This window comes from Solanum tuberosum, unplaced genomic scaffold (assembly GCF_000226075.1).
Source record: "Solanum tuberosum cultivar DM 1-3 516 R44 unplaced genomic scaffold, SolTub_3.0 scf00048, whole genome shotgun sequence".
Lineage (NCBI taxonomy): Eukaryota > Viridiplantae > Streptophyta > Magnoliopsida > Solanales > Solanaceae > Solanum > Solanum tuberosum.
Window position 1 is genome coordinate 924,680 of NW_006238976.1, and position 15,764 is coordinate 940,443.

At 34.9% G+C, this 15,764-nt stretch overlaps 1 protein-coding gene across 1 annotated transcript; it reads left to right on the forward strand.

The window, feature by feature from the left end:
* Positions 1-3,859: 3,859 nt before the first annotated feature.
* LOC107057694 (uncharacterized) lies at positions 3,860-14,497 on the forward strand. The gene is made up of 3 exons (XM_015307096.1): positions 3,860-5,198; positions 10,560-11,740; positions 14,160-14,497. Exons 1-2 carry the CDS (start codon positions 4,031-4,033, stop codon positions 11,738-11,740), a joined length of 2,349 nt encoding a protein of 782 aa, XP_015162582.1. The 5' UTR covers positions 3,860-4,030; the 3' UTR covers positions 14,160-14,497.
* Positions 14,498-15,764: the final 1,267 nt, after the last annotated feature.

Sequence of the window (15,764 nt, forward strand, 5' to 3'; positions counted from 1 at the left end):
AGCTGTCAGAACTGCTTTATGTATAAAGGTCCATGGTTGTAAAGCCTTGATGGATTGATAATGTTCGGTGGTATTTTGATGTGGCAATTGTATTTGAACACCGGACAATGGATTAACAGACCGATTTCACCTCTTTTCCGACTCGAATAACCCATCACATAGCCTCCATACATCATTTTCCAGGGCTCCCGAAATCTCTTCTTCAAATCATGCTATTGTAAAGACTAAGAATTTCCTACATTTGTTATCATTTTATTACACAACCACCATAAGCCATGGAACCTAAGCAACTTACTATTAAAATTGTCCTTGGTGGCTACACAGTGCCACAATTTGCAAACATGCGAAAATTAAGGTAATTCTCAATTAGATCTATACGTCTAACAATTATAACCAACAATTCACGTTAAAATCCGACCAATAATTCATTTTTCTCAGTTTCAATCCCCTAGCTAACGAATGAATTTAGTAAAATCGGGCAAATGGATGGGAAATACCTAATTTATGTGAACTGAACTCCCGATGAAAACTGATGAAATGGACAAGCCAATCGGTGACTGTTCATCAACCAAGTTTTTCAGCGGAGACGGCGGAGCTCCCAATCAGTGTTCTCCGGGAGCTCTAACACCGGAATTTCACCGGAGATGACGGGGGTTGAGAGGGGCGGAGCTCCCCATCAGTGTTCGACGGGAGCTCGAACACCGGAGTTTCACCGGATATGGCAGGCGTTGAGAGGGGCGGAGCTCCCCATCAGTGTTCGCCGGGAGCTCGAACACTGAGAGGGAGCGGAGCTTCCAATGAAGCACACTGTTTGAAAGATAGAAAGGTGTTTGAAAGAATCTAAAGCAAAATTGTTGAGAAAATATCAAAATGGTCTTAAATGTATTGGTGTCGTATTATTTTAGTCCATTTTTATTTATCACGTAATCGAAATAGTGTTTAATGTATTTAAAATAAATTATCATTTAGTCCTTTATATATCACATAATTGAACTATATGTTATTTAGTCATAAATTTTGAAGTGGAAATCTCTAAAACACAAAAACTAATTTGAGCCATTTTTAGAAAATTTATAAATATTTGAAAATTAGATTTTCTCAATCTTCTTAAATAATTGGTCAAACATAGCGTAATGTATAGAAAAATTAATTAATCTAGTCCTTCATATATATTACGTAATCGAAATGGTACTTATGATATATGAAAAAATATTAAATTTAACCACACACATTGTAAAAGGAAGCATCCGTGTGCATCTGCAATAATGAAGTAGACATTTTTCTTGTTTTTCTTATAACATAGTTTTTGTTCTACAACGAGAAACGTAGTTAGAATATAATTTTTAAAATAAAAATAAATGTTGATTATTAGTATAAGAGTTTCCATGAAAGGTAACAAAGTTAGCCTTTCTTCTCATCATAAAAAATAGCTATGGCCAAATATTTCACTATTCTTGTATTAATAATGAACATATTAGTTTTGTTGATATTAATTACTCCATCTTTTACCCCCGCATCCACATATACACCAATTTCCTCATAAGTCATACCTTATACATATATTAGTTATGTGGATTTCTAGTAGTTGGTTTTGTGTTGTGTTCTTAGGAACTCCACTGCGTATCGCTTTGTTATGCATGTCATTTGGATTTATTTCCTTATGAATACTAGAACTCAATCATTGAATCATAGAGGCATTCTTTTTCTTCATCTTGATCATTCATGAACACTGCATTACCAATTTAAACATCCATTTTAATTTAGCTTGTTTTATGTATAATCTGTCCTCGTATATATATATACACACACACTTCTGATTTTATATTTATTTGTTAAAACTGACTACTTAATTATTATTCATGATAATATTATCTGCCACATGCATGTTTTGAATCCCTCAAGTAAGATATTTATTGTTGTTTCCTCAAACTTGTTTCTTCAATCTGTTGATAATCAGATAAATATATCATGAAGCCGGTAGTCACTTCGCATAGAAATGTCACACTATTGTTCATGTTTCATTTGGTATCCTTTATTTTTACTTAAACGATCTCATTTTTTTATGGAGAATCTTTGTAAGTTTATTTTTAAAATGAAATTTTAATGTATGAGTGGTTACGTTGTAAAAGGCCCAAGAAATGATGAAAATTCCAAATTCCTAAAAAAATAAACAAGTAGTTGGACATAAATTCTGAATAATATTTTAAACATTTATTTTCAATATTTGTTTTACCAAGTAATTTAAGCAAATTTTGAATATCAAATCTTTGACCAAAAATTTAAGTAGATTTTAAAAATCAAATATATTTTCAAGTTCTCAAAAATTGACCGAGACTAGAGTTTTCATATTTGAGACTTTGGCTCACATTGTTGTTTATTTTAGAAAAACACACTCCCAAACATAACATTAACTTTTCAAATTTGAACTTTTAAATCTATGGCTAAAATAAAAGAGGGAAAAGGGTCAAAAATACCCCTCAACTTTGGTTTAGTGTTTGACTTTACCCTCGCCGTTAAAACGAAGTTTAATTTTACCCCTCCAGTTACTAATTTCACCAAATTTACCCCTCATTTGACGGAATCCCCAAAATTGACCCAAATTACCCGAATTTAAAAAAAAAACCTATTCCATATTTTAACGCAATGACCCGACCCAATTTAGAATAACCCAATTAACCTTATTTTACCCATTCTCCCAAATTTCCTTTACCCATTCTCTCTCTTTTTCTTCTTGTTTCGTAGATTCTCTGCCCCATTCTTTCCATCTCTACTGTTCTTTACCCATTCTCTCTCTTTTTCTTCTTGTGTCGTAGATTCTCTGCCCCATTCTTTCCATCTCTACTGTTCCTCATATTTTAACCATTCATCCGCAAATTAGGTATCTTAGGAGTCTCATCTATCCGTAACATTTAACCGATTGCTTTAACAAATCATTTTTTAATATAAAATACGTGAGATAACTAACCAATGAAGGATCCGTCTTATTGTCCATATTGTGGTGGCTGCTAACTGATTTATCAACCACTGCTAACTGGTACGTCTTATTCTTGGAAAGTGACCTTTTTGAAGTAGAACTTTTGCGTGTAACTACACTGTTGGGGAATGCATCAGTTTTAGATCAAAATGGGCTTGAACCTGCTAGCTCCCTGGCTTCGGGAGGAATGTTTTCAAATGGAGGAGCTAATGTGGACAGATGGACATCACCATTTCAATCAGAAGTATGGATACAAACTATTAACATAACCTAATTTAGATCTAATTTTTTGTGTTTGAAAAGTTTTTCTGACATAATTTTCTAAATTTCCATGCTAACTTGATTCCTTTTCAAGTGTTTTTCTGACTTAGCTCCTGATGGAGAAAGAGAAAGAGAATGGGTAAAATAGGGTTAATTGGATTATTCTAAATTGGGTCGGGTCATTGGGTTAAAATAGGGAATAGGTTTTTTTATTAAATTCGGGTAATTTGGATCAATTTTGGGAATTCCGTCAAATGAGGGGTAAATTTGGTGAAATTAGTAACGGGAGGGGTAAAATTAACTTCGTTTTAACGGCGAGGGTAAAGTCAAACAATAAACCAAAGTTGAGGGGTATTTTTGACCCTTTTCCCTACAAAAAACGCAAATTGTATAAAATGCGTTTGTGTTTGTATAATGCGAGAGAGCTAAGGATTATTTCGGTTCCGAGTTATATATAAAGGACTTAACTAACCATTTTTAATAGATTAAATACTATATTGACTACATAATATAATATTGGACTAAAATAATCACACACTCATACATTAGGGACTATTTTGATCAATTTCTCAACAATTTTGTCTATTTAAAGCAAAGTCCAAACAACGAAAGAAAGTATTTGTTACATTTTCAACCAAACACAACTTTCACAGTGTGCTGCTTCTCTGTGTTCACACATCTCCGGCTGAATCCTCACTGTCCTCCGTGTTCGCCGGAAGCTCGATTCACTTCAATTAGGTATTTTCCTACCATTTATCGGAATTGATTCGTTAGTTAAGGCTTAAAACTGAAAAAATGTCTGATTGGTCTGAACTTAACTCTGATCTTCTGGTTCTAGTTGTTAAGCGTATTAATTTGATTGAAGATTATCTTAGTTTTGGTACTGTCTGCAAATCCTGGCACTCTCTGGCCACAAAGGATAATTTTAATAGCGATTTGCCTAGGGTTCCATGGCTAATGTTAGCCGAGGAAGAGGATGATGACACATGTAGGAAATTCTTCAGTCTAGAAAATGGGATGATTCTGAAAAAGAGTATCCCTGGAGCTAGGGGAAAAAGGTGTGTTGAGTCCATGGGATGGCTTGTAACAGTCCGAATAGGCCAGAGTGAAATAAGTCTATTGCATCCATTTTCTGGTGTTGAAATCCAGCTGCCAGATCAAATTCGATACCCACTGGATAATAATAAATATTATGGACCCGTCACTTTCTCACCAGCAATCTCTATCCATAAAGCAGTTTTGTCAGCTAATCCTTCTCATACATCTGACTACATTCTAATGATCATTGAGGGAGACTTCAGTTTCCTCAGTCTATGGAGACCAGGTGATTTGTCATGGACCAGACTATCGGTCTACAATGGACAAATTACTGATGTAGTATATTTCAATGGCAAATTTTATTCAGTCGATTATAAGGGTCGTATCTCTGTTTGCAATGTCTCTGGCTCTGAAATCGGTGAAAACAATCGCATAGCGCAGCTAAATCAATGTATTGATGGTATTTATTACATCCTAGAATCACTAGGATCGTTATTTGTAGTTGTGCAACAATTTGTTGGTTTATCGTACGAGTACGACTCAAATGATTGGATTCTACGGACTTCCATCCTAGGTGTAGATGATGAAGGGGAGACTGTTTCCAACACTTACAGGACAAATTTTTTTCTAGTTTACAAGATTGATTTAGATGCTTGCGAAGCTACGCCAACGAAGGATTTAGGGGACAGAGCTTTTTTCCTGGGTCCTAATGCTTCTATTTCGGTTCAAGCTTCTCAATTTCCAGGAATCAAGCCCAATCATATTTATTTTACAGATAATTATTTGTGTGCATACCTCCAGTTCCGAGAAGGATGCGGCTTGGACATGGGGGTGTTCAACTTAGCAGATGAAAGTATCCAGCCACACTATGATGGTGTTTCCCTCAGTCGTGTTAGTCCTCCAATTTGGGTCACACCAAATCCGTGTTGAGTGAGTCACTTTTCTATATTTACTCTTTTTGTATTCTATATATTCTTTGTTTACCCCTGAAGTCGATTGGATTTTTTTAAGGAGTATTTACAACATGTCATTTACCTTCTGACTTAGCTAATGCATCTTTGATTTTTATGTATAATTGGACATAGGTACTCCCATTATGTGTGATACTACCTTGCTTCAAGATATGTTCTTTAGGAATGCACTACTACTTCACTAAATCAGAATTGTCTTTGTTCTCAAGTTTCCACTAAGAAACTTGAGGGTTGTAATTCTTTTAAGCTTCAGTAAAATGTGTTTTGAAGTTGTTTCGTAAGGGTTAAAATGAGTTTCACACAGAATAAATATATATTTGAAATGCTTAAACAGACTGTTATTCTGCATGTACTCGTATTATAGTTAGCCTTTCTTTCCTGAAACAATAGAATCAACAAGGAAATATTTGAGATTCTTCATTTTGATGTATCCTCTTCTTGAAGTCATCCTTTGAAAGTGCCGTACCCTTATTTCTAGTGACCGATGTTACATCAAATTCACCTTGTAAGCACCACTTCGATGTCTTCCTTTCTTGACCAATTCAGCTGGAGCTTAAAGTCCATTTTGAATCTCACTTTTTTTGACCAAGAGGACTTGAAAAAATAAATGAGAGCATTGCACTTTCACATCATTGAGTACCCTCACATTCCATGACACAATACTGACCTTCATCGATCATGATAGATACATCCCTTCCCCTCTTCTAGTGCCAATACTGATGAATTTGCTACCCGGTTCTAGGCTCTTTAATTATTTTGCACCGTTAACTTTTGTAGTCATAGGTCCATTGCTTTGGATACTTGAATTTTGTTCTGCCTCTTCACATCAATTCTAAATTAATAGTTCCATGCTATTTTCTCACAACCTTGAAAATGGATCCCAAATTCCTCACTGAATCTAATACAGTAATATTTTGTTGCACCCATACTGTAATCGGAATACCAGGTACTGAATCCACTGTCTCGACATGATCAGATGTCTCGAGAGGGGTAACATCCCCGACATGTAAATCCCTTACTTCTTTTTTTCCTCTTGATATATCCATTCTGTATGAACCAACCGATTCGACATATCAGTGTGTGAGATAATCTACATAGCCTCCTCGCTCGTGGTGGTTGGAGTTTGGCGATCTTTTTAGAAACTACTCTCCCGATTAGATCTGTCAAGTAGAGGGAATGAGAATTGCAAACTTCCAGTCTCCTGTTTTGTTCTAGTAAGTATCGATAGTTATAGTAAAAACTTTCGAAGAGCCCACGTGCCCCACTTTACTGCCTGATCCATTCATCCCTATCACCATAGATGTGATGTCCTTTGTTGCCCAATGGTTCAATGACCGATCCTCGTCTGCTCCTACGGAGTACCTTACCGGCACAAAAAATCTAGGAGAACTATTCTTGGGATTTCAATCTTGTCACTGCCTTCACCTTTCCGTCTTGTCACAATCTTCCACTCATTAATAAATTGAACATGTTTAATAGATTTATAAATAAATTTTCCTTTCGAAAATAATGGAGCTTTCTGATGTCTCATTGGATTACTTAGAAGTCTCTTAGGAGGATCAACATTTCTACGATGATGTTAAGATTAGGAAGAGTAGACGACAAATATACTATGAAGAAACAATTAAATGCACGAAGTAGATTATTTACAGTTATTTTGGACCCTTAATGTTGTGTGACCTGAGACAAATTGTTTGGTCCTTTTTCTGCTTTTCTGCTTAGTGCCCACAGTAAATTTTGTGCTGATAAAAAACCACTCTATTATTGCCAGATAACTTATGTTTGAAGTGACGACATCAATACTTGTATAGTGATATGGTTATATCATTATTTTTATTCTTGTAATTTCTCTGTTATGTTAACATATTTTACCTTATCGAACTGGTTAAGTCACAGTAATTAGAAAATAACAGGCTAGCAAATATTTATGTAAACCTACTACTAACTATAAATCTTGTTTATCATATTTGTTGAGTTTAGAACAAGTAGTTGAATAGTTCACTCTGCTATTTGGTTAACTATGTTAAAGATTTTGGCTGTTTGCATGTGTCTTGTCAACAATTTTGCATATTTAACTCCCGATGAACATGAGAAGTTTGTACACTTGAATTTTTGATCTGTAATTTGAGTAAATCTATGAATCAGAAACCTTAAAAGTACACTCTTCAGAATAGGATATGAGGAAGATATTACTCTTTTAATTGCCATGTCATATTTATTCTGGATATAACTTTGGCTTTTATATTTACTGTCACTCTTTCTTTACAGGCATCTGTTGATCCATCAAATCTAGTTACATCTGCTTATATTCATAAGATTTTGGGAATCTTGCCGAGAAGCGCAAGATTATGACTCAAGTTATTTTGGATGTTCAAGAATGTAACGTAATTTCAGCTGCACATCTAGTGTAAGTTAGTTTTGTTGCTTATCGCTAAAACATGTCCTATTTTAACCCCTTTTATAACAAGGGGGAATTGTTACTGTTGCTCAATTATCATCTAACTTTATCTTATCATAATGTGTTTAGATATTGTGAGACAATGCAATCATTTTACTGTTAATGCTTAAAGAACTCCTTTTAGTTATCAAAAGTATTTGTTGGTTCAAATTCCTGTTCCTCTTTACAATTACAAGATCCTTCTTTTAGCTTTGTGAAAGAGGGCTTTTTGTAGTAACTTGTATTGCTAACGGACATTGTTCAAGGTAGTTATAGTGAAGGGGGCATAAATGGAGCGATATGCATATTAGTTTGAGATTGAGACGTAGTGTTTGTTGTCTTACCAAATGAATAATGATAAGCATGTTTTTCACAAACAAGTCATACCTACAAGTAATCCTCATGCAATGAATATATAGGGTGAAGGAAAAAGTAAAAGAAAATAATAAATTTTTTCTAGTGGAAATATATCAACATACTACTACAACCAATACATTAATATTTGCAATTGTTTCAACTTCTCGGTGCTTCTCTTTTCGTATGTAAAATATGTGATTGATGAATAAAGATGAAAGGACCGTCTATATCTAACATATTTTTATTGTCAATCATAACTCACCAAAATGGTCATTTTTTTAGTTGATGTTGTGTGCCATTTTAGCAAGAAAAATTATTCATGTATTAAAACAAGCATAATTAGTATTATGTTTGGTATCATTTTGTTATGTATAAAATTCTACACACCAAGTATAGTATTAGTTAGATGTTTGCGATTCCGCATAAACAATCCCACATAACTAATATATGTATAAGTTCGAAAGAAATTTATGATACCCATCAAAAGAAAAGGAAGAAAATTATGTTATTATTTATGCAGGGTAGAAGATCAAATAACTATATATATGGACAACTAAATCGTGCCTAAATTTACTCTCAAAACTTTTTTAGATGTAGAGCTATAAATTTGTCCTTTTAAGGATTATTCAATCAAATATTTCTTTTAATGGATATATAAAATAATTGATTCAAAAAATTAAATTTAAAACGGAATATAGAACTATCATAAATAGGAAAAGGAGAATAAATTAACGGGAAACATGAAAAAGCATAACCAACAAGATTGTAGATGTTCTAATTAATGAGAAATAGAGACTTAACCTAATTTAATCACTCATTTGAACGACCTTTTATTTATGATAATCAGGAAAAGTATATATAATGTAGAACTAAATTCCATTTTAAAATCTTCTTGAACAACAACATACCCGGTATAATCCCAGGGGTCTGGGAAAGGGTAGAGTGTACGCAGAACTTACCTCTACCTCAGAGGTAGAGTGATTGTTTCCGATAAAGGACCCTCGACTCAAGGAAATTAAGTCTTTCTAATATACAAATTTATAATTTTATTGTGTAGTCAAAAAAATAAAATAATGCATTATATCTTCTTTCCATATCAACACCTTTTTATTTCAATATTTCAAGATACAATTAAGTTTAGTTTTTCAACAGAAGTTCTCTTAGAACTATTGAAAACCTACTATACGTATCACCAAGTTACAATTGTTATTAATTTCCAAATAAATAAAAAAATTTACAATTATTATTTCATGAGAAATTTGTCAAGCAGCAATATAAACTGTCACCGTTGGAGAGTTAAATTATTTTTTTGCGATTATTTGAGAAATCCGACACCATGTTAGTAACAATTGCCATCTTTTTTCTGAATCCTCCTATATGCATTCCTGTTTCTTCCATTGATTATATTTGCTCCTATGATTTGGCGTTGCACTTCAATGAGCTAGAATCAACCTTGTAAGTTTGGTGAATAATTGGTGGGAAAAAAGGAACAATGTAGTATTGGTAGCAATATTTTCTTAGAATTAACGTCTTCTCTGAAGCTATATCTTGATATTTTGGAACAACATTAAGATAGATTTATATACATGTACATGATGATTATTTTCCGAATTAACAATGAACATGTGTGCTTAGTAATCATCTCTTTTGGTAGTTATACTAAGTTTGTGTTATACTTAATCTGAAAGTTGTATGGTTATTGTTTTGCTCTAATATTATATATCTCATTCCCTATTGATGTATCAGATTGTTAATGGCTGGTTGGTCGGAGCTTCTACAGGATTTGTTGATGTTAATAGCTCATTATCTTGTCATATGTACTGTTCAAGTCGGGTTCACATGTGTTTGTACTTCATGGAGGTCAGTATTACCAACTGTTTCTAGTATTAACAATTATGGCTGCTGCTGCCTCGTGACGGTAGTACAAACAAAAAATATGAAAAGTTTCTTATTAACATACATGTAAGAAAAGTAATTCACTAACTTGAGGTCCCAGAGGTCCTTGGTAAGGTGTATCATGGGCGTCCCACATATATGGTTAGTTTCTATTGAAAAGGACTCCTAAAATCTCTCTGTCTAACTCTAATCCAATCACAAGGGTTGAAATCAAATCACCCTCCACCGTGATGTGAGAGTATTGTGCAAAGAAGCTTATTTCGATTTTGAGTTATATGTAAAGGACTAAAATAACCATTTTTAATACATTAAATACTATATTGACTATATAATATAAATATTGGACTAAAATAATTACACTCATACATTAGAGACTAGTTTGATCATTTTCTCAGCATTTTTGTCTATTTAAAGCAAAATCTAAATCAGAGAACCAATTTGTTGTTACATTTTCTACCAAAAACAACTCTCACCGTGTGCTGCTTCTCTGTGTTCACTGGTAGATCCGCCGCTCTCAGCTTCCATCTCCGGCTGAATCCTCACTGTCCTCCGTGTTCGCCGGAAGCTCGATTCACTAAAATTAGGTATTTTCCTACCATTTATCCGTATCGTTTCGGTAGTTAAGGCTTAAAACTGAGAAAAATGTGTGATTGGTCGGAGCTTGACCGTGATCTTTTGGTTCTAGTTGTTAAGCGTATTAATTTGATTGAAGATTATCTTAGTTTTGGTACTGTCTGCAAATCCTGGCACTCTCTGGCCACAAAGGATAATTTTAATAGCGATTTGCCTAGGGTTCCATGGCTAATGTTAGCCGAGGAAGAGGATGATGACACATGTAGGAAATTCTTCAGTCTAGAAAATGGGATGATTCTGAAAAAGAGTATCCCTGGAGCTAGGGGGAAAAGGTGTGTTGAGTCGCTGGGATGGCTTGTAACAGTCCGAATAGGCCAGAATGAAATAAGTCTATTGCATCCATTTTCTGGTGTTGAAATCCAGCTGCCAGATCAAATTCTATACCCACTGGATAATAATAAATATAATGGACCCGTCACTTTCTCACCAGCGATCTCTATCCATAAAGCAGTTTTGTCAGCTAATCCTTCTCATACATCTGACTACATTCTAATGATCATTGAGGGAGACTTCAGTTTCCTCAGTCTATGGAGACCAGGTGATTTGTCATGGACCAGATTACCGGCCTACAATGGACGAATTTCTGATGTAGTATATTTCAATGGCAAATTTTATGCAGTCGATCATAGTGGTTGTATCAAAGTTTGGGATGTCGCTGGCTCTAAACTCGGTGAAAATCATACCGTAGCGCAGCTAAATTCATGTCTTGATGATCTTTATTACATCCTAGAATCACTAGGATCGTTATTTGTAGTTGTGCAACAATTTGTTGGTTTATGGTACGACAGAGATGAGATTCCACCGTCTCTCATCCTAGGTGGAGATGATGAGGAAGGGACTATATCCAACACTTACAGGACAAAAACTTTTCTAGTTTGCAAGATTGATTTAGATGCTTGCAAAGCTACGCCGACGAAGGATTTAGGGGACAGAGCTCTTTTCCTGGGGCCTAATGCTTCTATTTCGGTTCAAGCTTCTCAATTTCCGGGAATCAAGCCCAATCATATTTATTTTACAGATAATTGTTTGAGTGCATACCTCCGGTTTGAAGGAGGATGTGGCTTGGACATGGGGGTGTTCAACTTAGTAGATGAAAGTATCCAGCCACATTATGATGGTGTTTCCCTCAGTCGTGTTTGTCCTCCAATTTGGGTCACACCAAATCCGTGTTGAGTGAGTCACTTTTCTATATTTACTCCTTTTGTATTCTATATCTTCTTGTTTACCCCTGAAGTCGATTGGATTTTTTAAAGAGTATATACAGCATGTCATTTACCTTCAGACTTAGCTGATGCTTCTTTGATTTTTACTTATAATTGGACATAGGTACTCCCATAATGTGTGATACTATCTTGCTTCAAGATATGTTCTTTAGGAATGCACTACTACTTCACTAAATCAGAATTGTCTTTGTTCTAAAGTTTCTTAGTGGAAATTGTTCATGATCTAATAATATTGAGGTGCAGTCACCATCAGGATTGATGTTTTTTTGAAATATAAATATCAATCACAATGGTGACTGCACCTCAATATTATTAGATCATGAACAGTTCCACTAAGGAACTTGAGGGTTGTAATTCTACTACAATTCAATAAAATGTGTTTTGAAGTTGTTTCTTTAAGGGTTAAAATGAGTTTCACACAAAATAAATATATGTTTGAAATGCTTGAACAGACGGTCATTCTGCATGTACTCGTCTAATCGTTAGCCTTTCTTTCCTGAAACAACAGAATCAACAAGGAAATATTTGAGATTCATCATTTTGATGTATCCTCTACTTGAAGTCATCCCTTGAAAGTGTCATACCCTTGTTCCTAATGACCGATGTTACATCAACTTTCACCTTGTAAGCACCAGTACCATGTCTTTCTTTCTTGACCAATTCAGCTGGAGCTTAAAGTTTATTTTCGAATCTCACTTTTTTGGCCAAGAGGTCTTAAAAAAATAAATGACAGCATTGCACTTTCGCATCATTTAGTACCCTCATATTCCATGACACAATACTGACCTTCATCGATCATGATAGATACATCCCTTCCCCTCTTCTTGTGCCAATACTGATGAGTTTGCTACCTGGTTCTAGGCTCTTTAATTCTTTTGCACCGTTGACTTTTGTAGTCATTGGTACCATTGCTCTGGATTCTTGAATTTTATTCTGCCTCTTCACATCAATTCTCATTAATAGTTCCATGCTATTTTCTCACAACCTTGAAAGTGGATCCCAAATTCCTCACTGAATCTAATACAGTAATATTTTGTTGCATCCATACTGTAATCGGAATAGTGAATCCACTGTCTCAACTTGATCAGCTGTGTTGAGAGGGGTAACATCCCCGACATGTAAATCCCTTACTTCCTTCTTCTCTTCCTCTTGATATATATATTCTGTATGAACCAGCTGATTCAACATATCAGTGTGTGGGATAATTGACATAGCCTCCTTGCCTGTGGTGGTTGGAGTTTGGTGATCTTTTTAGAAATTACTCCCCGACCAGATCTGTGAAGTAGAGAGAATGAGAATTGCAAACTTCCAGTCTCCTGTTTTGTTTTAGTAAAGTATCAATTGTTCTAGTAAAAACTTTTGAAGAGTCCCACGTGCCCGGCTTTACTGCCTGATTCATACATCTCTATCACCACAGATGTCATGTCCTTTGTTTCCCAACGGTTCAAAGACCGATCCTTGTTTGCTCCTACAGAGTACCTTACCAGCACAAAAAATCTAAGAGAATTATTCTTGTGATTTCAATCTTGTCACAACCTTCGCCTTTCCATCTTGTCACAACCTTCCACTCATTAATAAATTGAACATGTTTAATAGATTTGTAAATAAATTTTCCTTTTGAAAATTTATGGAACTTTCTAATGTCTCATTGGATTACTCGGAAGCCTCTTAGGAGGATCAACATTTCTACAATGATGTTCAGATTAGGAAGAGTAGACGATGAATATACTCTGGAGAAACAATTAAATGCAAGAAATGAATTGTTTACTGTTGTTTTGGACCCTTCATGTTGTTTGACCTGAGATGAATTGATTGATCCTTTTTCTACTTTTCTGCTTAGTGCCCACGGTAAATGTTGTGCTGATAAAAAATTGCCAGATAACTTATGTTTGAAGTGACGATATCAATACTTGTATAGTGGTATGGTTTTATCATTATTTTTCTTCTTGTAATTTCTCTTTTATGTTAACATATCCCACCTTATCGAACTGGTTAAGTCGCAACAAATAGAAAATAACAGGCTAGCAAATATTTATGCAAACGTACTAACTATAAATCTTGTTTATCATATTTGTTGAGTTTAGAACAAGTACATGAATAGTTCACTCCACTATTTGGTTAACTATGTTAAAGATTTTGGCTGGTTGTATGCCTCTTGTCAACAATTTTGCATGTTTAACTCCCGATGAACATGAGAAGTTTGTACACTTGAATTATTGATCTGTTATTTGAGTAAATCCATGGATTCTAAAATACACTCTTCAGTATAGTATATGAGGAAGATATTACTCTTTTAACTGCTATGTCCCATTTATTCTGGATATATCTTTGGCTGTTTATTTACCGTCACACTTTCTTCTTCTTGACAGGCATCCGTTTACCCGTCAAATCCAGTTACATCTGCTGATATTCATAAGATTTTGAGAATCTTGCCGAGAAGCACAAGAGTATCACTCAAGTTATTTTGGATGTTCAAGAATGTAATGTAATTTCAGCTACACTTATAGTGTAAGTTAGTTTTGTTGCTTATTGCTAAAACATGTCCTATTTTAACCCTTCTTATGTGCAAGGAGGAATTGTTATTGTTGCTCAATTACATCTAACTTTATCTTATCATAATGTGTTTGATATTGTGAGGCAATGCAGTCATTTACTGTTAATGCTTAAAGAACTCCTTTTAGTTATCAAAAGTATCTGTTGGATCAAATTTCGGTTCCTGTTTACAATTACAAGATCCTTCTTTTAGCTTTGTGAAAGAGGATTTCTTGTAGTAACTTGTATCGGTATCGCTAACGTGCATTGTTCAAGGTAGTTATAGTGAAGGGGGCATAAATGGAGTGATATGCAGACTAGTTTGAGATTGAGACGTAACTTTTGTTGTCTTACCAAATGAATAATCATAAGCATGTGTTTCACAAACAAGTCATACCTACTAGTAGAGTTGTCAAAAAGGGTCGGTCCAGCCCCACCCGTCCCAAGCCTCGCGGGCCAAGGAATTTGATTGGCAAGGGCGGGCCGACCCTTTATTTGGAATGCCCTGAAAATGCTCAAGCCAATCCAACCCTAGAAGGGTAGAGGGCTGGGGCGATCTAGCCCTTTTTCTTTTTCTTTCAAACTTAAAATTCTATAACATCAAGAAAATGAGAAAATTTTCAAGTCAAACATGGCATACAATAATGTTGTTTCAATAACACTAGCAAAAAATATAGTGTGATTAGCATGTATCTAAGATACTAGATATGCGAGATACATGTATCTCGTGTGATGCATTCCAGATACGCGAGCGAGATAAGAGAGCGGAGAGTGAGCTGGGAGGGAGGCGAGGGCACTACTGGATTTGTCTATGTATCCTAGATACGCGTGAATCCACTTGAATAGAGTGTATCTAGAACATATTAACCTAATTTTGAGTCCATGTATCTTGAGATACATGTATCTGGGCGTACCAAAATCTGGTAAGATTCGTAATATTACAATATAGCATGCATTTAAGTAATTAACTCATATACTAGTGAGATTGTTGTAAGTTACCCTTAATTAAATAGTTTTGGCACATGAACCGACCATGGCCCGACCCTAATCAGGCCTCAAGGGCCAAAGGCTAATATGGGTCGGGCTTATAAGCTCTAGTTTTAAATGGGCTTGGAAAATCCTATCCCAACCCTACCCCAATAACGGATTGGGTTGGGCCGTCCCCATGGGCTAAGCCTAATTTGACGGTTGTACTTACCAGTAATCTTCATTCAATGTATATATAGGGGGAAGGAAAAAGTAGAAGAAACTAATAAATTTTTCGTAGTGGAAATATATTAACATACTACTACAACCAATACATTAATATTTGCAATTGTTTCAACTTCTTGGTGCGTGTAAAATATGTGATTAGTGAATAAAGATGAAAGGACTCTATAGCTAACATATTTTTATTGTCAAATATAACTCACCAAAATAGTCCTTTTGTGTGCCATCAGAAA